The 21997-nt window shown below is 41.5% G+C and overlaps 1 protein-coding gene across 3 annotated transcripts in view; it reads left to right on the top strand.

Annotated features, from left to right (window-relative positions):
* Positions 1–15669: 15669 nt before the first annotated feature.
* The window catches only part of RPS6KA3 (ribosomal protein S6 kinase A3), a 102229-nt gene continuing 95901 nt past the window's right edge, over positions 15670–21997 (top strand). For 2 of the 3 annotated variants that reach the window (XM_043457538.1, XM_043457539.1), the window contains exon 1: positions 15689–15816. Coding sequence is in view for 1 of the 3 variants with exons in the window: in XM_043457537.1 (XP_043313472.1) it covers positions 15748–15816 (69 nt within the window). In the remaining 2 variants the exon portion in view is untranslated. Of the gene's footprint in view, positions 15817–21997 lie in introns of all 3 variants that reach the window. The other variant, XM_043457537.1, reaches the window with a different exon arrangement.

Here is a 21997-nt window from a genome sequence, read left to right as displayed (position 1 = left end):
CTTTGCCAACAAAGGTCTGTCTGGTCAAGGCTATGGTTTTTCCAGTGGTCATGTATGGATGTGAGAGTTGGACTGTGAAGAAAGTTGAGCACCAAAAAATTGATGCTTTTGAACTGTGGTGTTGGAGAAGACTCTTGAGAGTCCCTTGGACTGCAAGGAGATCCAACCAGTCCATCCTAAAGGAGATCAGTCCTGGGTGTTCATTGGAAGGACTGATGTTGAGGCTGAAACTCCAATACTTTGGCCACCTCATGCAAAGATTTGACTCACTGGAAAAGACCCTGATGCTGGGAAGGATTGGGGGCAGGAGGAGAAGGGGATGACAGAGGATGAGATGGCTGGATGGCATCACCGTGTCGATGGGCATGAGTTTGAGTAAACTCCGGGAGTTGGTGATGGACAGAGAGGCCTGGCGTGCTGCAATTCATGGGGTCACAAAGAGTCGGACACGACTGAGCAACTGAACTGACTGACTGACTGAGCATATAGATGGTATTTAAATCCATGAATCTAAATAAGATCAATCTGGAGAAAGTATTGATCAAGTAGAATAGAGACCTAGGACAAAGCCCTGGTAGACATTTTGATAGGCAGAGATGAGAAGGGCATTTAATAGGAAGGAACAGAGTGAACAAAAGCTCAGAGAAAGGAAAGTGATTAGCAGGAGTGGGGAAGCACAGGTGATCCATTTAGAGAGAACCTACAATAGATACCAAATCCTAGATTTGGTCCACAGATTTCCATGGAGAATCATGGAAGTTTAAAATCTGTGGGGTGATTCTGTTCCTGATAATGTGAGAGTAGCTCCTTTGTGACCACCCTTCTCTAAATAAAAACTCTAAATCCTTGACAAGATTTTTTATTTTTTTGATCTTACCCGAAGACACTGGAAAGCAAACAAGCAGGAAGGTACTAGAGGGAGGTCAACCCTTGAAGGACAGCATCAACTCCTTGTGAGTTTGCCATATTCACCCTACAGCTTTTTGCCTGAAAGCAAGTTCCAGTCTACACCAAGCAGGGCTGCTAAACCTGCAGTTTTATTAGACTAAAGAATTAGAGGGCAGAATTTGGAGATGGGTTGGGGGGAGGAATCTGTGAATGGAGAGGGACAGAAAGGAAGTAATTTAAATTCTGTATTGAAATTTTGCCTAAATCTCTGCACACATGTACAGGGAAGACTCCAAGAAACCCAGGTAAGGTTTAAAAAAAAACACTTAACTTTGATTTTAGCTGCTGCCCACCATGAGGGAGACAGGTTAGAATTTGAGCTCAATCAAGTTAACTGCCTGCAAAAACAAACAAAATTTTCCTTTGGAAGAACAGGACAGAATCCAGAGTCTCTAGAACACGTCACTTACAATATCTAGGATACCATCCCAAATTATTAGATGTAGGAAGAAATAGGAAAACCTGACCCACACTCAAGAGGAAAATAAAAAAACAAACAATCAGTGGAATGAACCAGTGGAGATGACCCAGATGTTCAAATCAGTAGACATGGGAAAACAGGTGGCTCAGTGGTAAAGAACCTGCTTGCCAATGCAGGAGACAAAGGAGATGGGTGTTTGATCCTTGGATGGGAAGATCCCCTGGAGGAGGTAATGGCAACACACTCCAGTATTCTTGCCTGGAGAATCCTTTAGGCAGAGGAGCCTGGCGGGCTGCAGTCCATGGGGTCGCAAAGAGTCTGTCAGACTGAGCACACACATACAAGGAAAACATGCCTGTAATGAATAAACTTGTGAAGTGAACTCATCACTCTGTATCTTAGAAGAATGAATCCAGAACCTGCATTGTTAACAAGATTCCCTGGCAGTTCAATCCACATACATGGTAAAGTTTAAGAAGTACTGTGTTCATGTGACTTTCACCTTAACTCCTTCCCCAAACAAATCACCCTTATCCAAAGTCCTTTCCCTTATTTAGCAGCAAAGTGCATGTAAAGGAAACAAGTTATTTCAAAAATAAATAAAATCAGTGTATCAGATCAATCTGAGGATGCAGAGGCCAGAGATGAGAGAATAATGAGGAAGTTTTGATGAGTGAGTAGTTCTATAGATACAAAGTGAGGAAACATGGCAAAAAATAACTTTGAAAACTGTCATCTGACTAAGGGAAGAAATGAGAGGAATCAGAGAGCACTGAGGTTTCACTGGTTAACTGAAAGAATGGTAGTACCACCAACAGAAATAGAAGCATCAATAGAGGATATAAGGCTTGAATATTGGATGACAAATCCAGCTTTCCAAATAGTAAGTTTAGAGTATTACACATGATATCCAGATGGAGTATCAAATATGGAATTCCAAATTCAAGATAGAGCTGAGCAAAGCTGGGAAGAGTGAGTTAGAGTCATTCAGTATGGTAGTGATCATTGAAGTTCCTATGCAATTGGATTAGATCTCCAAGGAAAGAATGCATATAGTTGAAAGAGAAGTAATGTGTACTAGTTATCGATTGCTGCATAGCCAATCAAAAATGCTTAAGACAACAACCATTTGTCTAGCTCATAGTTCTGTGGGTTAGCGATTTGGGCTGGGTTCAGCTGGACATTTATATTAGTCTCATGTGGGCTCACTCAGTATCTGCCAGTATGGCTGCCAAGTCAAGTCTGCTGACAATGGTTGGAATCGTGTCAAAATGGATTTTGATAAAACTCACCATTCGAACTGTATGACGCCTTAATTGCTACCTATCCATTATGTAGAATGTACATCTTTCACGCCTCATATGTGATGGCTCATCTCTGCTGCATATGCTCTCTCATCCTCTAATAGTCTAACCTAGGCTTGTTCACAAGGGTTCCAAAAGAGCAAACAGATGTCCAAAAATGACCTCTTAAGGCTCAGACTTGGAAGCAGTACCCTATTGCTTCAATCTCATGCTATCGCAAAGTTAGTCACCAGGCTGTTTCAAATTCAAGTCGTAGGGAAATAAACTTGACTCTTGGTAAGAGAAAATACAAACACATCAAAAAGGGGCATGGATACAGGAAAGGGAATAATTTAGGGTCATTTTGCAATCTACCATATCAACAAAGAACTTTGCATCTGCACACTCAAGTTCATAATAGGATTATTCAGAAATAGTCCTCAGTGTCCATTGACAGAAGAGTGGATAAACAAATTGTATATACACACAGTGGAATATTATTTGACCTTATAAAGGAAGGAAATTTACACATGCTACATATGGATGAGCCTTGAGGACATTATGCTAAATGAAATAAGCCAGTCATAAAAAAGACAAATAATATATGATTCCACTTATGAAAAGTGAAAGTGAAAGTCGCTCAGTCATGTTCAACTCTTTGCAACCCCATGGACCATACAGTCCATGGAATGCTCCAGGCCAGAATACTGGAGTGGGTAGCCTATCCCTTCTCCAGGGGATCTTCCAGACTCAGGAATCGAACCGGGGTCTCCTACATTGCAGGTGGATTCTTTACCAACTGAGCTATCAGGGAAGCTCTATTCCACTTATAAGAGGATCCAAAGTAGTAAAATTCCCAGAAGCAGAAAGTAGAAATGATGGTGGACATAGAGGAGAGGGGGAAATGGGAGCAGTTGTTTAAAAGGTCCAGAGTTTCAGTTTTGTGAGATGAAAAAGTTCTGGAGATGGGTTGTGAAAGTGAAAGTTGCTCAGTCATGTCCGACTCTTTGCAACCCCATGGACTATACAGTCCATGGAATTCTCCGGACCAGAATACTGGAGTGGGTAGTAGTGTTAGTCGCTTCATTCATGTCCGACTCTTTGTGACCCCAAGGACTGTCCCGCCAGGCTCCTCCATCCATGGGATTCTCCAGGCAAGAATAATGGAGTGGATTGCCATTCCCTTCTCCAGGGGATCTTCCCAACCCAGGGATTGAACCCAGTCTCGCACATTACAGGCAGATTCTTTACCAGCTGAGCCACCAGGGAAGCCACAAGGGAAATGGGTTAATTGCACAATAATGTGTATATCATAACATTACTGAAATATACACTTTATTTTTTTTTATTAGTTGGAGGCTAATTACTTCACAACATTTCAGTGGGTTTTGTCATACATTGATATGAATCAGCCATAGAGTTACACGTATTCCCCATCCCGATCCCCCCTCCCACCTCCCTCTCCACCCGATTCCTCTGGGTCTTCCCAGTTAAAAGGTTCTTCCCCTGTGGCCCAGTGGTAAAGAATCTGCCTGTTCAATCTCTGGGTCAGGAAGGCTCCCTAGAGAAGGAAATGGCAACCCATTCCACTATTCTTGCCTGGAGAATCCCATGAACAGAGGAGCCTCGTGGGCTATACAGTTCAGGGGGTTGCAAAATGGTTAAGATGGTAAATTTTATGTGTTTGTTACCACAATTAAAAAATAAAATATTTTGTAGAAGATAGGACCTAAGACACGACCCATATTTTGGGGAGAGAAAGTAAAACAGAACCAAAGAAAACAAATTTTGCCCAGTCCAGAACTAATGGAAACCAATCTAGCAAGTGGGATTTGAAAACGGTTCTCTTCTCTTCCGTCTATAAGGACCACTGTCAGATAAAGGTTCTAGAATTTAGCTTTTCCACAGTGGAGAAAAGATGAAACCAATCTGCTCATCTGAACCTCTTCTCTCCAGGATTCTGAAGTTCACATGGTTTTCCAGTTACCCGAGTTTGAAAGATCATGGTGGAAATTCCAACCCCAGATTCACCTTCTTTTCTCGTTCATGCCAGCCCTATCTCCTGATCCTGGACCCCAATTCTGGTCTCTTAGCTTCACATCAAATTGATTATTCCCTATTAATAACACAATCTGCCTTCAATCCTTCTCAGAAACAGCCTGCCTTGCTCCCAGAGAGCAGGCATCCATACTTGGAATAGTTCTGAAGGTTGGTTGCACTCATGGATTTGTTTGCTCTGGGCTGTCCATTTGCCACCAGGGAAGAGACAACTGTTCTGCCATCCTGGATGTTCTCATGCGCCTGGTTTTGCCTTGTGCCCTGCTTCCTCTCTCATTACACTCAGGTTGTCTTGTGGGCCAACCTGAGGTCCTTCTCACTTGAAGCTGCTGCAGGTGTTAAAGTCAGGCAGGGAAATGGGCATCCCAAACAGCTGAATGGGCTATCAAAGTTCAGTAAAATTTGAAAACCACCAAATTCCATCCATAGTCACATTTTCATGATTATCTCCAAAATATATCCACAATTGGTTTGTTCAAATCAGGTTCCAAACAAGGTCCACACATTACATTTGGTTGTCTCTCTTAATATAAAACATTGCTCCCTCCCCCTTTTTATTCCTTGCATTGAATTATTGTAGAACACAAACTACCTAAACCTGAAGAATATATCACATTCTTCATACTAGTCTACTTGCTTGCTTCTAGTGTCATTTAATTTCTTTCTTCAACCCCCCTTTTTCCAAAAATAGAATTTAGTTCTGAATCAGTTCTGTCCAATAGAACTCTCTGCCCCAATGGAAATATTCTATAATGTGCACCGATACCATAGCCACTAACCACAGGTGAACACTGATAAATGAAATGTGGTTAGTGGGACTTAAAAACTGAATTTAAAATTTTTATTTTCCTTAATTTAAACTTAAATAGCCAAATGTGACAAGTGGCTACCATATTGGACAGCACACCTCTAGAGGCTTAATTTAATTCCATGTCAGGTTTTTGGAAAGAATACCTCATAGGTGGTCTTATATGCTTCCTATTGTGTGACAGAAGAGGCTGACAGTGCTTAGTTGTCCCACCTTTTTTGATGCTAAGATGGATCATTGTGTTTAGGTGGTGATAGCTGATCTTTCCAATTTCAAGTTCTCCATCCACCTTTCATTTAATGGCTTGATTCATTTACAGTTGTTGCCTGAATCAGTTCCTTCACTATGGTTTTCAAAATCTATCATTTTCTAAGTCTATCATTCCTTCTACAGAATAATCCTGTAAAGAACTTTCATCGTTTAATATTACATGGTTGGGTTGGCCTGAAATACAGTTTATACAAGAAAAGCCAGAAAAGAAAAAAAAAAAAGAAAAAAGAAAAGCCATGATAAATCCTTAATTATTCATTCTTTTTTTTTCTTTAAATCTCAGGAAAATTTATTCAACATTTAAATTTCTATTGAACATCTACTTGTAGAGTGTGAGATAGATGAGGTTTTTTTAAATTTTTTTTTGTAGTTTTTTTTTTCTCCATGTATTTTTATTAGTTGGAGGCTAATTACTTTACAATATTGTAGTGGTTTTTAACCATACATCGGACATGAAATCACCATGAGTTCTGTGCGTTCATCCGATTCCCTCCACCTCCTCTCCACCCGATCCTCTGGGTTTTCCAGTGCACCAGCCCTGAGCACTTGTTATGGCATCGCAACCTGGGCTGGTTGATCTGTTTCACCCTTGATAATATACATGTTTTGATTGCTGTTCTATCTAAACATTCCCACCGCTCTGCTTTCTCATCACGAGTCAAAAGTCTGTTCTGTACATTGTGTCTCTTTTTCTGTTTTGCATATAGGGTTATCATTACCATCTTTCTAAATTCCATAGATATGTGTTAGTATACTGTATTGGTCTTTATCTTTCTGGCTTACTTCACTCTGTATAATGGGCTCCAGTTTCATCCATCTCATTAGAACTGATTCAAATGAATTCTTTTTAATGGCTGAGTAATATTCCATGGTGTATATGTACCACAGCTTCCTTATCCATTCGTCTGCTGATGGGCAGCTAGGTTGCTTCCATGTCCTGGCTATTATAAACAGTGCTGCGATGAACATTGGGGTGCATGTGTCTCTTTCAGATCTGGTTTCCTCAGTGTGTATGCCCAGAAGTGGGATTGCTGGGTCATATGGAAGTTCTATTTCCAGTTTTTTAAGAAAAATAACAATGGGACTAATTAACTTAAAGTTTTGCACAAGGAAACTATAAGTAAGGTGAAAAGACAGCCCTCGGACTGGGAGAAAATAATAGCAAATGAAGAAACAGACAAAGGATTAATCTCAAAAATATACAAGCAACTCCTGCAGCTCAATTCCAGAAAAATAAATGACCCAATCAAAAAATGGGCCAAAGAACTAAACAGACATTTCTCCAAAGAAGACATACAGATGGCTAACAAACACATGAAAAGATGCTCAACATCACTCATTATCAGAGAAATGCAAATCAAAACCACAATGAGGTACCATTACACGCCAGTCAGGATGGCTGCTATCCAAAAGTCTACAAGCAATAAATGCTGGAGAGGCTGTGGAGAAAAGGGAACCCTCTTACACTGTTGGTGGGAATGCAAACTAGTACAGCCGCTATGGAGAACAGTGTGGAGATTTCTTAATTATTCATTCTTAATTGCCATTAAGGCTTCCCTGGTGACTCAGACGGCAAATAATCAGCCTGCAATGTGAGAGACCTGGGTTCGATCCCTGGGTTGGGAAGATCCCCTAGAGAAGGGAACGGCTACCCACTCCAGTATTCCGGTCTGGAGAATTCCATGGACAGAGGAGCCTGGCAGGCAGAGAGTCGAACATGGCTGAGCAACTTTCACTTTCAATTGCCATTAATGACTAGAGAAAAAGGCAGGAGTCTTGCATCTTTGCAAAGGTGCTGGAACTTTATCTTGAGGTAAGGAAAGCCATCATGGGTTTTAAGCAGGGGATAAACAAGATGAAAGTTTCATTTTAGGAAGCAACTTTTGGCCATGGTGTGGAGAAAGAGTAAAAGTCAGCAAGGTTCTAAAGGGTGTGTGCATCTAAATCACTTCAGTCATGTCCGACTCTTTGCGAACCCATGGACTGCAGCCTCCCAGGCTCCTCTGCCCATGGAATTCTCCAGGCAAGAATGCTGGAGTGGGTTGCCATTACCTCCTCCAGGGGATCTTCCCCACCCAGGGACTGAACCCACATCTCTGGAGGCTCCTGCATTGCAGACGTATTCTTTACCACTGAGCCACCAGGAAAGCCCAGGTTCTAAAAGGAGCTGTCATAATATAGGCTGGATCTGGCAAACTCTGGTAGGGGTGTTAGAGTAGAAGAGTTTGACAGAATCCAGACAGATGAGAAAGCAGAGTCAACAAAAATCTAGCTGTCAGATAATGCAGGGGATGGAGGCGAGAGGGACTGTGGTAGGATGACAGGATAAAACCTTGATTTCTAATTTGGTGAACTAAGTAGATGATAATGCCAAAAACCACCTTGAGAAATACATGGAGAGAAGTAGAGGCAAATTACTTTCTAAAAGAAAAACTAAATCAGCCCAAATACAGACCCCTCAGACAGAAGGAAAGATTTAGGATGCTATAGCACATTTTTTCCCTTCAGTCTAATAAATAAATATACTCCATGGTGGGGGTGGGATTGCTTTTATAGAATAATCTGGATTCCAGAGATCTATAAATAAAAATCAGGGACTATTTTTGTTAGCAGTAAGTGTTTAACCTGAAGGAATTAAATTCTAACTGCTAGTCCTAGTCCATTTTTAAACATAGTTCAAATTCTTATCTATCATTATTTTTTGCACTATTCATTACAAAGGTGCACTAACTATTTTTGGAATTCCTTAATAGTAGATGCAGTGTTTTCAGAAGTGAAAATGCTATGCAAGTGTATAAGTGAAAATCTTTTCTATGTTGGATTAGTTTGCCAGGACTGCCTTATGAAGCACAGCAAACTGTTATCTTAAAATAACAGAGAGTTATTGCTACAATTTTAGGGGCTAGAAGTTCAAAATCAAAGTGGCAGCAAGGCCATGCTCCCTCTGAAACCTGTGGGAGAATCCTTGCCCCTTCCTAGCTTCTGCTGGTTTGCCAGCAACCTTTGGCTTGTTGATGCAATATTCCAATCCTCTGTCTTTACATGGCCTTCTTCTTATAAGGTAAACAGTCACATTGGATTAGGGGTCCACTCTACTCAAGTATGACCTTATCGTAACTGATTATATCTACAATGACCTCGTTTCCAAATAAGGTCACTTTCTGAGGCACTGTGTGTTAGGATTACAACATATGATGTGGGACTGGGGGGGCTGGGGTGGACAGAATTCAACCCGAAACAGCAGTCTACAGACCCATGATGAATTATGGAAGGAAAAGTTTTCATTTGAAAATTATCTCCTTTAGCATCCTTTCAAAAGCCTTACAATGATCTTTGGAGAAACTAAAATTTATTTTCATTTTTTTTCAAAATGATAGTCATAGAAGCTTGCTGTCTCCAGAAAGCAACATGACACGCAGATATATTTAACAAGGATACTTCTAAGTACTTATTTGACTATATCTTATGGTGCATTTCCCCCAAGCAATGTCCTGAAATTTTTTGAAAGAATTAATTATAGTGGAAAACATTCATTCTTTATGAGAATACAACACTAACTTTTGCTAACAATACTTCTTGTTAGAATGAAACACAGTAATGTATGTAAACCATTTAACAATTTGCAAGTACTCACGAGCTGTTAGCTGCTATTAATATATATTTAGTATTTTTTAGGATTGCAATGAAGATTAAAGGAGTTAATACACATAAAACACTTATCATAGCACCTGACACATAGTACTTATGAAATAAATGTCTGTCTGTTGCTGTAAAGTGTCCAAACCTGCCAATGCAACTTCTAATTGGTTTCTTAATTGGCTTACACACACACACTCAACATTTGCATATAGTTTCATTCGATGGGGTTTCTTTAAATTTCATTTAATCTACAGAATTCATCCCTCAGTTAGTAGACAGTTGTAAGTTATTTAAATTCAATTTTTTAAGTGAAGAAATTTCTTAATATTTATACTTCCCCAAAGCATTTATTTTATTTACTACTTACCTGAAACATGACTTAAGAACAAGCTACTGAAATCATAAGCAATGTGTTGTTTGATTAAAACATATTTCATTTACAAATATGCCTTATTATCTGCAACAGACCTGATTTGACACTGCCCCCATTCACACAATTTTTGACACATCTTTGGGATTAAAGCTGCAGATTTCCCAAGCATGGAGATCCGAGGTTCAGTTGGTGGTCGAGGAATAGAGCTCTATTTGCTGCCATAGCTTTACCCAAATTTCATTTTCCCACTTGAGGTCTGATCATAGACTGATCTTAAATGTACGTCACTAAAAAAGTTAGGATTTTTTAAAAGTATCTTTTCAGGTTGCAGATGCAAATCTATATTCAAAAGCACAAATGTAAACTTTAAAAAATAAAACCCCCCACAATAATAGCCACATTCTAAAACAACAGTTCCATAAAGTGTTTTTTTTTTCCCATAGTGGTGAGTAGGAACTAGTGGTTCTTGGGCTTTTGTTTCAGAATGGTTTGTGGACTGAAAAAAATTTGAGAACCACTGCTCTAACCAACCTAACTAAATTGATAGTTATAAAATGGGAATGTTTATTCTCTGAAGGAGTACTTTATACTGCAATTTTTAGTTAATGTTAAAGCAGTCATTTTTAATATCAGTTTGAAAATGAAATTTTAATGTATTATCTCCCTCTTATGAATTAGTGTTTACAAACAAGAACATTTAGTGGGTCTTTTCTGTGCTAGTAAAATGAAAACTGAAGGAAAACAGTAGCTTATTAAAGCTCCAGGAATGGCTCTTCTCAATTCCTTGTCAAGTTTCAAAGCCCCGTAATTCTTCCCCTTCAAACAACTCTGAAGCAAAATGACACCTCTAAGGATTAAACATTTTGGAAACCAATAAAGGAAAACATTAAAGCATGTCTGACACAGACCTCTCCTCCATACTTCCCTGTTCCTCCTGTCCTCACTGCGTAAGTATGAGTCAGGTAATGTTAACTTTGAATCATACATTTGTAGTTTCTTTTGAGCATTACATAAACAAAGTTTTGATCATAGCCTATGAGGCAACTGACCTGTAATCATTTGCATTTCAACATACCTGGCTTGAAAAACAGAAGAGTAAGTTACCCTACATGCTCTTTTATTTGAATCCACAGAAAGTTACAGTATCATTTTGTGTGTGTGTGTCTCATATCACTATGAGAGTGCCCTCAAGAAATAGATTATACCCTAATGAAATGATCACACAACAAATGGAAAGAAATAACTTTTAGGAGTAAAGTCTTTGAATTATATTATGTATGCAGGAATACTCCCTTTCTGAAGTTGGTAACAATAGCTCCATTTATTGAATGCTTCCTATGTGGCAGGCACTGTGCTTAATGCTTCCCAGACATTATTTCTATTTAATCTTCCTCAAAATTCCACAAGGGAGGTGATGTTATCCTGTTTTCAGATGAGGAAAACTAAGCTTATTTTGCCATTGTTTACTGAGCAACTGTTACATACCAGACCCTGTTCTAGGCCTTTAAGTTGAAGCTTAGAGATGTAAAGGAACCTGGAGTTTAGACATAGGCCTAGCTCTGCTCTTATTGTGATCCTGTACTGCCTTACCATGAAGAATGTTGAACGTTTCAAGTATTTGTATCATAGATTGTCTTCCCCTTAGTTCCTTATAGATTTTATGAGCATCTTGCATCACACGCAATTCCAGAATCATTGAACTTTATATCTATAGGAGACTCTAGAGAAGATCTTACATTTTCTGAAACTTGAATTCTTTCAAATAAAATGTCCAGATAGGTTTAGAAATATCTGTTGTCTCTTAAGATGTGTGTCAATCAGGAAACTATTCTTAATAATTTTTACTTGGGAAATTTCAAAGATGAAATTCATACACATAAAAAATATGTCACCATGTATTTTGTTTAATTATTGTCTAAGGCAAGATAAAGTTCGAGCCCAAGTTTTATCTTTCTTTCTTACTGGAAAGAAATAGTTAAATAGTCTCGTGGTTACTTTTTTGTATGGAAAGTAAATATATTGTTTCAGATAATGTAGAGGGATAACACCTGTTTCAGAGAGGTACTGATGAGTCCACTTTATGGGTTTTCCATAGGGACAAACCTATAACTGGAAGTACTGGATGTATATGAGGTGGAGATTGTGCCATGAGCCATAGTTTAGTCATCTTGTAACTTTTCCAGACTGATGTAACTCCATTTTTTTTGAACAAATGTTATTTTGTTAAGTAAATGCCCATTTAAACTTGTACACAAAGGTTATAATTATAGCAGGAAATTGTTGGGGACAGAGGAGGTTAAATCTGGTTGTCCTGTCATACATCAGGAATGATTTCTTGGAAATCTAGTCCAGATTTTTGACTGAGGTTTGCTGTTTCCCTTTGCTGTAGTTTCAAGTAATAAAGTAATAACTTTCCAATATCTTGGTTCTGACTGAGAGGGGTGTGTGTGTGTGTGTGTGTGTGTGTGTGTGTGTGTGTGTGTGTGTGTGCGTGTGTGTGTGTGTGTGTGTTGGGGGAAGGGGTATAGAATCAGTAGGTAATTGAATCAACCCTTTCTGCAGATTTTGCACTGAGGAGCCCCAAAAGACAATGGAATGTGAGGGCATCACTTAACATTACAGAACTTTAGGAATATATAAAAGGCTCAATGTTAAAGGAAAATGCTAATGCAGAACTGTCCTGTTCAGCTATAATGCCAGTCTCGACAAGTAAGCCACATATGTAAGTACACATTTTATAGTAGCCACATTAAAGAAGTAAAAAGAAATAGGAAATTAATTTTAACAAAATATTTTAACTCAATATATTGAAAATATCAACTCGTCATTATTACTGAGGTCTTTACATTCTTTTTTGGTACTAAGCCTTTGAAATCTGGTGTGATTTCAATAGCAACCAGCCAACCTTGTTTTACGTGCTCAAGAGCCACGGTGTGGCTAGTGGCTACCATATTACCCTGCACAGGTGCTCTCTAGAGGCAGCTATTCTTTGAATACCTAAGAGTTTTCCTTTCTTAAAGGGGGGGGTGGAAGGTAATCCTGCTCAGGGCAATATTACCGTCTATGTTCAAATAACTCATTTTGTTGCCACCTGCAAGACAAATGCCCCAGCCTTATTTGATTTTCCCCAATTCTCCCAGCAAGAGTGAGTGGTTGCACCACTCTTGGATTTAATAAATGAAAGAAGTCAAAAAGTTTATTGTTAACCAAAAGAAAAAAATCGCTTTCTTTTCTTTTTGGGCTAAAGGAAGGAGAATACTGTTTTGCCAAATCAATTCACATACTATCAACTTGAGCCCATTTGCAGGACAGCTGCGCTAGTGGTACTTTAGCCCATTATTAACTTCATTTAATGCTTAACTCCTGCAATGTGATCACTGTTCACACTACTTTTTCAGATGAATTCGCTACTTTAAAAGTTATTCCTCTGAATCAACTTCCTACTGAAATCAACTTTTAAGTATGCAAACAACTAGATTTATGTTAAAAAGGTTGGCTCACCCTTTGAGTGGAGTATTTAGCGTTGGACAGTGTTAGACACATGATAACTCTTTTCAACTGTATGTTTTTACTAAAGAAAGAATGTTAATTGGAATAACTGATCACCGTTGGTGGGGGACTAATTTACCTTATACTAACCAAACTGACCGACTTCTTTTCGCTGTAAGGAATGGTAACGTGCTTTGCAATATAAATGAAAGCTAAATCTGGCACTTTGTACATAAATGCAAAACGATATACAATTGCTTATCTTCAAACTACTGCAGGCTGGTTTTACTGTCAGGAGTTAGAGACGGTGGCTGCCAAATTAGCTGAGGTTTGGGTCCAGATTGGATTTGCAGCACTTGAATCAGCATGCTGGGGGAGGTGACAAAATCACGAGCTCCGTCCTCCCCACCCCCACCCCACAGACCACGCTGAGCCTGCCCAGATGTTGCTCAACCCTGAGCTGTCCCCCTGAGTCCAAGGCTGCAGGAGAGGGCGCGCAGCGAGGATTTCCGGCCGCCTCCCCAGGCTCCCTGAACAGATGGAGCCTCTTCAGGTGGCCACGGGGCTCCCGGGCCTCGAGCCTGTGCCCAGGGGCGCGCCAGCGAAAGCAGTAGAAAGAACGAACACCTGCCTCTCTCGGCCAAGAGAGAAACCTTGCACCGCCCGCACAGACCCGGCTGGGCAGCTAGGCGTGGGGCTCTAATCTCATCCTCACACCTGCGTTAGGGAGGAAGGCCAGGGCTCTCCAGGTGTGTGGGTCCCTGGAGGATGAAAGGAGCTGTTAAGAGGCGTGCATAGGAGCGCAGCGGGGGACGCGCTGTGGTCGCCGGGCGTGGGAGGACCCGGACGCCTGGGCAGAGGCCTGAGGGGATGGAAGCACTGGCCGGCTTGGAGATTTCCCTTTACTTTTTTTCCTTTTCCTTGTAGGGCGGTTAGCCAATGGCTGCGGTAGCTTTCCACTCAGCCCGGCGACTTTTACACAATTCTGCCCCGGCGCACTGAGCTCGTCGGGCACCTGGCGCCGGGAACATGGGGTCGAAACCGCCGCCCCCACCCACTCCAGACGTCCAGGCCTCTCCCTTCACGCTCTCCCCGTCTTCTGGCGCTCCATCGCCGCCTGGGGATTGGGATTCCTTAACCTAGGGCTTCCCTGTCTTGGGCAGGAGTTAGAAGCCCTCCCTCTCTCCCCTCCTCCCCTCGCCGCCAGCCTGATTTTTAATCTAATCTTTTATTTAAAGTCAACAGAAAAGCAGGAATCCCGGGCTCCTGCCACCAAGATATTTTAAAATAATTCCCCAACCTCTGCCGAGACCGGCAGCCTTAAAGAACCTCCTTGTTTTCTCCTTCGTGAAGATTTAGGCTGCGGAGAACCGGGGAGGAATTGGAGGGGACGAGCTTGGAGGGTCGCGCCTGAAGCCAGAGGGCTCTGCGGACTTGGGGGCGGGGGGTCGACTCATGCAAGACGAAGTAATTCCCGATATTAAAAATAATATAACACAGAAGCGTCAGTTTGGAGAGCCTTGACTCAAACCGAGAGCCGAAGCCCCAAGCGGCTCCAGGACACGAAGCCTTCTGTGTCCCCATCGTGGGGGGTGGAGGGGCAGGTGAATGCCCATCGTCTGACCCTGGGAGAGGGTGGGTCCTGGGCCATTACGAGATGTGCCCATAGACTCGGCGCGCCCACATGCACCCACGGAAGAATCGGGCCGAAAAGACCCCACAACCCCTCCCCGGGTCCTTGGTACGGTACCGCACCCCCTACGACTCGCCGGTCTCTCCCTAGATGGGTGGGGACCACTATTCTCTACATCCCTGAGGAGCCTTCAACCTGCTCGGACCCGTGGCTCTTAGAAACTCTCAGCCTTTCGCACCTCCTCCTTTCCCGCTCTTTCCCCCACCTCCCGCCGACGCCCCCAGATTTCTCCGCTTGCCCTTCCTGAGAGAAGGCGAGGCCCAGAAGCTGAAGCTGGGGCGAGGAAGGAGGGACGAGCGGAGCGCCGCGGCTAGGGGCGTGTCTTCCCAGGCCCCGCCCCCGGGTGCGCGCGGCGGTGGCGGCGGCGGCCGAGCCTCGCTCTGAGAGACAGGTATCGCTTAGGCGCCATGTTGTGAGCGGAAGTGGGGGAGCGCGCGGGGGCCGCTGTTCTGCTGGGAGCGGGCGCGGGAACCGGCGGGGGGGGCGGAGCTGTAGTCCCGGCGGCGGAAGGAGAGAGGAAGAAAGGGGCGAGACCCGGTGCCGGGCAGCGGCGCGAGGCTCTCGCTCAGCGCGCGGGCGTCTCCAGCCGGGCGCGCGGCGTTCGAGGGTCTGTGTCGGCGCCGAGCCCTCTCTCGGGCAGCCGCGGTTGCTGCTGCAGCTGCTGCCGCCGCTTCTGCCGTGGGGCTCGGGCGGCGACGGAGCGGGGCCGGCCGCGGGGCGGGCGGGGAGGGAGGAGGTGGTGAAGGCGGCGGGCCGGGGGGGAAGATGCCGCTGGCGCAGCTGGCGGACCCGTGGCAGAAGATGGCTGTGGAGAGCCCATCCGACAGCGCTGAGGTGAGTGCAGCCGGGCGGCCGGGGCCGGCGCGCCCCCTCCCCGCGCCCCCGCCGGTTCGCTCTCTTCCCGGGAGCCGGCCACTCGGCCCCTTCCTCTGCTTCTCGCTTCTCCCCTCGGTTCGGGATTCCGGTTTGGGTAGTTGGGGTTGGTCTGTTTGCCCTTCTCTTCCTCCCACCCGCACCCCCTCTCCCTTCGCTCGCTAGAGGGGCTGTGGTGTGGTGGCGCGTGGGGTTTGGAGTGGGCGCCCGGGCTTTGCAAGAAGCCGATTTTCATCAACTTTGCGTGGGGGGAGCAGGACGCGGAGCGGGGGCCGGCGAGGAGTTGGGAAGTTTGGCCCTGCCTGGTCGGGGGCTTCCCTGGACCCTGGTGACTTTGGGGGATGCGGGAGGGGTGTGGATTGGGTTCACTGGAGAGCGGGGACTCTCGAGTCCGGTCAGGGGACAGGGTTACCCTGGGGAACCCGGCGCGCGTGGGCAGGAACGGCCCAGGACAGGGGTGGCGACCTGTGGGGGGTGGTTTCGGATAAGGGGTGCAGGACAGTCGAGGGTTTGGGCCCCCCCCATCTGCCGCAGTAGTTTCTGCTGCTGCGAAGGAAAAAGGGGAAGCTTGAGGTTCTCCATCCCACCCACCCCCCGCCCCGTTTCTGAGGTTGCTGAGCTTGAGGACCCCGTCTCTTCGAGTTTAACTTGAGTTTCCTGTCCGCGGAGATGATACGATGATATTCAAGGAGATCAGCGGCCGCAGTAAAGGGCTTTCTGGTTTACCTCGCCCGGGATCTGATGACCGTCCCTGAGATACCCACCCTGGTGACCCAAACCCAAACGATATACCCAAACAGGGCCAGACAGAATTTCCCCGGCTCTTCGCAGCCGCTTCTGTCCCAGAACCAACTCGGGGTCTGTGAAAATAATCCAGACAAGACCCATTCCAAGGCATCAGCGCTCCTCTCCGGAGCGGAAAATCAATTCCTGATGGTGGCGCGTCTGTGATTCTTCCTCCTTGACTTTTTGCTGTCTTCTATCCCCACAGCGGACTTTGGGGGATTACAGGATGATAGGCTGCGTGTGTGTGATAGTTACTGAGTGAGTGACCCCATTTCTGGAAAGCATGACTGAAGCGCGGGGGCGGAATGGGGCAGGCTCTGATGAGTGGTGTACTTGGCGGCAGCCGCTGCCCTGCCGGCCTCCGCAGTGTGAGAGGTGGATAGGGTTACTGGTTACGTCAGTAAGACCGAGGCTCAGTTTTGATCTGAGATGCGGGACACTTGCATTCTTGAGTAGAGTGGAGGGGGAGGGGGACGGGGATCAGTTCAAATCACTTTGCACTTTTTGCCTGGTCACCTCCGCTGCTGAATAAAGTAAAATGTTTACTTGCTCTCCTTATCGCAAGCAGAATTGTAATAGTGCTTACGGTTGGTGCTTTGCATTTTGCGACTTGGATCAGATTTTTAAAACCTAAACGAAACGCTGTTCTTCCATGGAAAACACATTGATAGATGTTTCCTAAAAATATTTTTTTTAAAGGAAATAAGGTTTTTAAGTCTGGCGAAATTAAGAGAATTTCATTTAAAATTGTTAGCCAGTCGAATATTGTAAATTTTTGGTAAGGAAATCAAATTTAGAATGTTTAATAATCTTCTGAATGGATAGTGTGAAAAAATAATGCGTCCGGTACTCTTTTCATTCATTTTTTTTCTTCAGAAAAATTTTTTGCTTTAAGTACCATAGGTAAAAGGTATGTTCTCAAACTGCCGACCTTGTGGAAAGAAATTGAATTTGCTTTGAGCCTGATTTTTAGATGCAAACGTTAACATTTGCTACTCGTAATCAGTCCACATTTCTGCTTGGCATTTATCAATGTGTTAAAAAGTCATTTAAGTTTCCACCTGTTCCTTTTTCTATGCAGCATACATTTGGATAAAGAAAACACAAAACTAACGTTTATTTAGCACTTAATATATGCCAGATACTGCACTCATGCTATTTCATTTTATCCTTCCAATCCCCCAACAGAGTAGGATTTTGGTCTCCATTGTTACAGATTAAGAAACTGATTTCAGAAGTTAAGGGCACAAAGATTATAAATAGTAAATGGCAGAGCCATAATTCAAAGTCAGGTGAATATAATTCATGTGCTTTACTTTATACTAGGGTAGATGTTTCATATCTTTTGTGGGAAAAATCAGTATAAACAAATAAGCCAATAGTTAGAGGCCATGTATTTTTCAGAAACAATTATGGTATTATAAGATGTCTCATTTGTTAAAGCCTACTTATTTCAGTTACTGTCATGGTTTCCAGAACCTGGCAGATAGGTTTCCACAACTTGCCATTTTCAAGTAATTTTCTTGAAATTCTGGCATAAGGTATTTCAATCAGAGCCAGTGTTGTCTAGATTTATTAAAATTAGATTCTAACAAATTGCCTTTAGATATTTTATTGCTTTTGCTTATTCAGCTGTTTCAAGTAAATTACTTCTGACACAAATTTGAAAATACTGAAACCAGTAAGGAGAAGGTTGAAAATTTTCATTTGGATGTCTAATATTGGACTTAATATTATGCTGTCTTCTCCCCAGTAAGTTCTTATCAGTGAATAATTGTATTTTACTAGAGTAAAATCATTTTTGAAAAGTCATTGAGTAAAAACACCAAAATGTTTCTCTTCAGGCTAAAAGATGTCAGGGTCCTTCTCTATAGAGATTTACATTTACAGTCTCTTCCTTAGGAGACTGAATTCTTCAAAGCTGAGACTTTTTTTTTCTTCTTTATATCCTTAGCACTTGACACAGTGCCTGGCATATACATAATATAGGCCCCCTAGATGACCAGTGAGTTAATTACGAAGGTCAGGAATAGGGTAGTTGTCAGTCTTATTTCTATTCTTATCATTTTAATCTTAAATTGAAATATGAGCAATCTTATAAGAACTGAGTACCTCACCAAAAGTACAGGCAGTTTCTTGATTCCTTTGTATGTCTTCTTGACCTCATATGGGTCTCATGGTGCTCCAAACAAAAAAACCCTTGTGGTTGAACTCAAACATGGCTCAGAACATGATAGGCTAGAACTATGCCAAATGTTTAAAGAAGCAAATTTAGAATAATAAAGGAAGTACTATGTAAGCAAAGTCAAGGTTGGTACAAGATTAAAAGCAAAATAGCTTCCTAAATGCTCCAGGTTAATTCAAAACTCTAATGAATTATTCAAGATGGTAGTGTGTTTTTGAATATTTGACTGTTTAGGACATGGATATCAAGGGATTGTGGCTACAAACTCCAGCCTCTGCTCTTAGGGACATTTACTGGATCTTAAGCCTGACTTAAAGTGACACTTTCTCAGTTTTAGTAAAGATAAATTCTAGTAAACCTAAATATGAATGATTTTCAAAAAGAAATTAAGGAGATTCTCTTTGCTTTATAGAAATGTGCTATGTAAAAATATAATAGCTACCTTGAATTCCTTTAAATAAGATGTACCCATAATGCATTGGAAAATATTAACTATATAAATATTTACAAAAAACAAGACCCTTGTTTTGGAAACCATCTTCACTGGATGTGCAACCTTTTGTAATCTCAAAGATTATATTGGATTCTGTATGTTTCCACTATATCAATATTAGATTTCTTACATTTCATCTGTAAGGAAAAACATTCTATTAAAGTGTGATCTTTGATTTTGAAAAAAAATGTTTTATTAAGTTTCTTTTCCTTTTCCTGTTTCATTTTTACCACTTTTCAGGTTTTTTTCTTTCCCCCAAGTGAAGATCTGAGGAGAGGACAGGTATTGTTACATGTCAACTGTCGAGTAACTGTGACACATTATTGAACACTTTGCTGTTTTTAGTGATTATAATATTAAATATCAGTTTTTTAAAATTAAATTTAGGAAACTTTGCTTTATTTTGGCAGCTTGATCCTATACTAATGGGGTTAATCCAAAATGAGAAACTTCTTTGATACATTTAAATTTTAAGATAAAGAGAGAAGCCTATCCAATTAAAGAAACAAGTATAGGCAGACTTTGCCTTTTCATCATTGTTTCTGGAAATCACAATGAGTATATCTTATTTTTATATAAAAAGAGTGGCATAATTGGGATGTGCACCCTTGACCAAGGACATGACATTTGGTAAATTATAGAATGATCAAAAATATAGCAGATCATTTATCAGAAGTCTGAATTGCAGAAGAGTTGTAAAGATTTTTTTTAAATTTATCATCCACTAAAAAATTTATGCCATTGTGATCATTGACAAGATTTGCTCTAGAGTTCCATACTCAGGGACGTGTGATCTGCTAGGCTGTGAATGATAGGTGACCTCACGTGGCCCAGTTTGGCCAGTGCAGACTGAATATTTTAGACCCAGTGGTTTCAGATTACAGTGTACAACAGTGACATCTTGGTGGTCTCTTGGTAGTGCATGAATGTAATAGTGCTCAGTTGTTTATGTTTTTTGGTGGATAACAAGTTTTAAAGCATGGAGTGCAAGTGAGTAAATTAATATTTTACACATCCCACTCCCTATTTCACGTAATAGGAAGGAAAAAACCAAGTAATTGCATTTTAATACTTGGCATTAGACTTACACCGGCACCACACACCAGCCCCCCCAACCTTAGGAGTTGATAACAGTTTCCTGTGTCATTAATCTGGAACAATTATCAAATCTCAGTTACTCTCGTTTTTCAGTTTTATACCAAATAGCAAGATAACTAAATCTTAATTGTTAAGTAAAGTGTGTCATTTAGCAAAACAAACACAAACATATATGTTGTATAAAACAGTATAAAATATAGCCATATGAAACATAATGATCATTCAATACATTTGGCTGTTTTAAGCAAACAAGTTAGTTACTAGCAATTAAATATTTCAGTTTTACTTATTCCACTTTGTGGGATAATTTGAATGTATGGCAAAGTGTTAAAGAACAGACTTCAGAGCCATGAAGATCTGGGTTTGAGCCCTGCCTCTACCACTTAATATCTTTGTAATCTTATGCAAGTTATTTAAAATCTCTTGCTTTAACATTCTAATCTGTAAAATAAGCATAAAAACAATACCTACTTTATCGGGTTGTGATGGGAATTAAATGATAATATATGTAAAGCATTTGGTTCAGTACATGGTTTAAGCATTTAATAGTTAAAATGAATCATCTCTCAGACAGAACTATTTTAGTAAATTCTGTGTTTTTCTTCTGGGGTAATTTTTCCAGAATCAAACAGAACAATTAAAAATGGTTTATTTGGTTGACCTGTTTTAAAAGAACCTTTGTAATATTGGAATATAATTGTAAGGGTAAGGTGAACAGAAATCTCTTGAATCTTACCTTTTTTTGTATTGTTCCCCTCTTCGATAGTGTCTTTAAAGGGGGGAAACAGATAAAGAACATTTTGAGGAGTATGTGTGGAAGAAAGAAAAGAAAGTATGTTCATATTTCAGTAATGTTTAAATTGGAAGCCCTCTCACAATCCATGGCATTCTTGTTTAGTTAGCAGTAGTTTTTTTCCCTTAGTGATATATAAGATAATAGTGTATCTTAACACATGATGGTGTCTAGTAATTGATGAAATATGATATACTGTATTGTATATGTCAACCTCTTGAAGGAGGTGTGTCTGTGAAGAAATAAACTTAATATATAGTATCAATAAATAGAATTTTAACTCACTTTCTTAAAAAGTACCAAAACAAAATGTGTGCGTCTTTTTATATTTTAGGGTCACTTCTGTTAATTTTCTTTTTTAGGGACAGAAATTAATACTGCACACCTCCCTCCCCATTACTAGAACCATGTTTGTTTTGGTTATTTGATTATGCCATGAGTAGATGGGTTTTCCTGTCTAGAAATACAGTCCTTTGGATTTTATTCTGTTACGTGATACTGGTACTTAAGCAACTTTCAATAGTATGTATAGTATTTTCAACTGAGAAGTCTCTGAAAATTTGCAAGATGTGTCTGTGTCCCAACAACCATCTTCTCCCTCCAAAACACACACACACACACACACACACACACACACACACACACAGGATCATGACATAATCAAATAAATTTGGGAGTTGTGGAGTTAAATGAGATGTGACCAATGTCTTTACTGCCCAACATCTTAGAAATTTAAGATGATGATGTACATGATGAATCTGCAAAAAGGAAATAGCTCAAAGCGTTT

Source organism: Cervus canadensis, chromosome X (genome assembly GCF_019320065.1).
Source record: "Cervus canadensis isolate Bull #8, Minnesota chromosome X, ASM1932006v1, whole genome shotgun sequence".
NCBI classification, from domain to species: domain Eukaryota; kingdom Metazoa; phylum Chordata; class Mammalia; order Artiodactyla; family Cervidae; genus Cervus; species Cervus canadensis.
The sequence above is the reverse complement of the archived record's forward strand: the minus strand, read 5'-3'. Positions and strand labels throughout refer to the sequence as shown.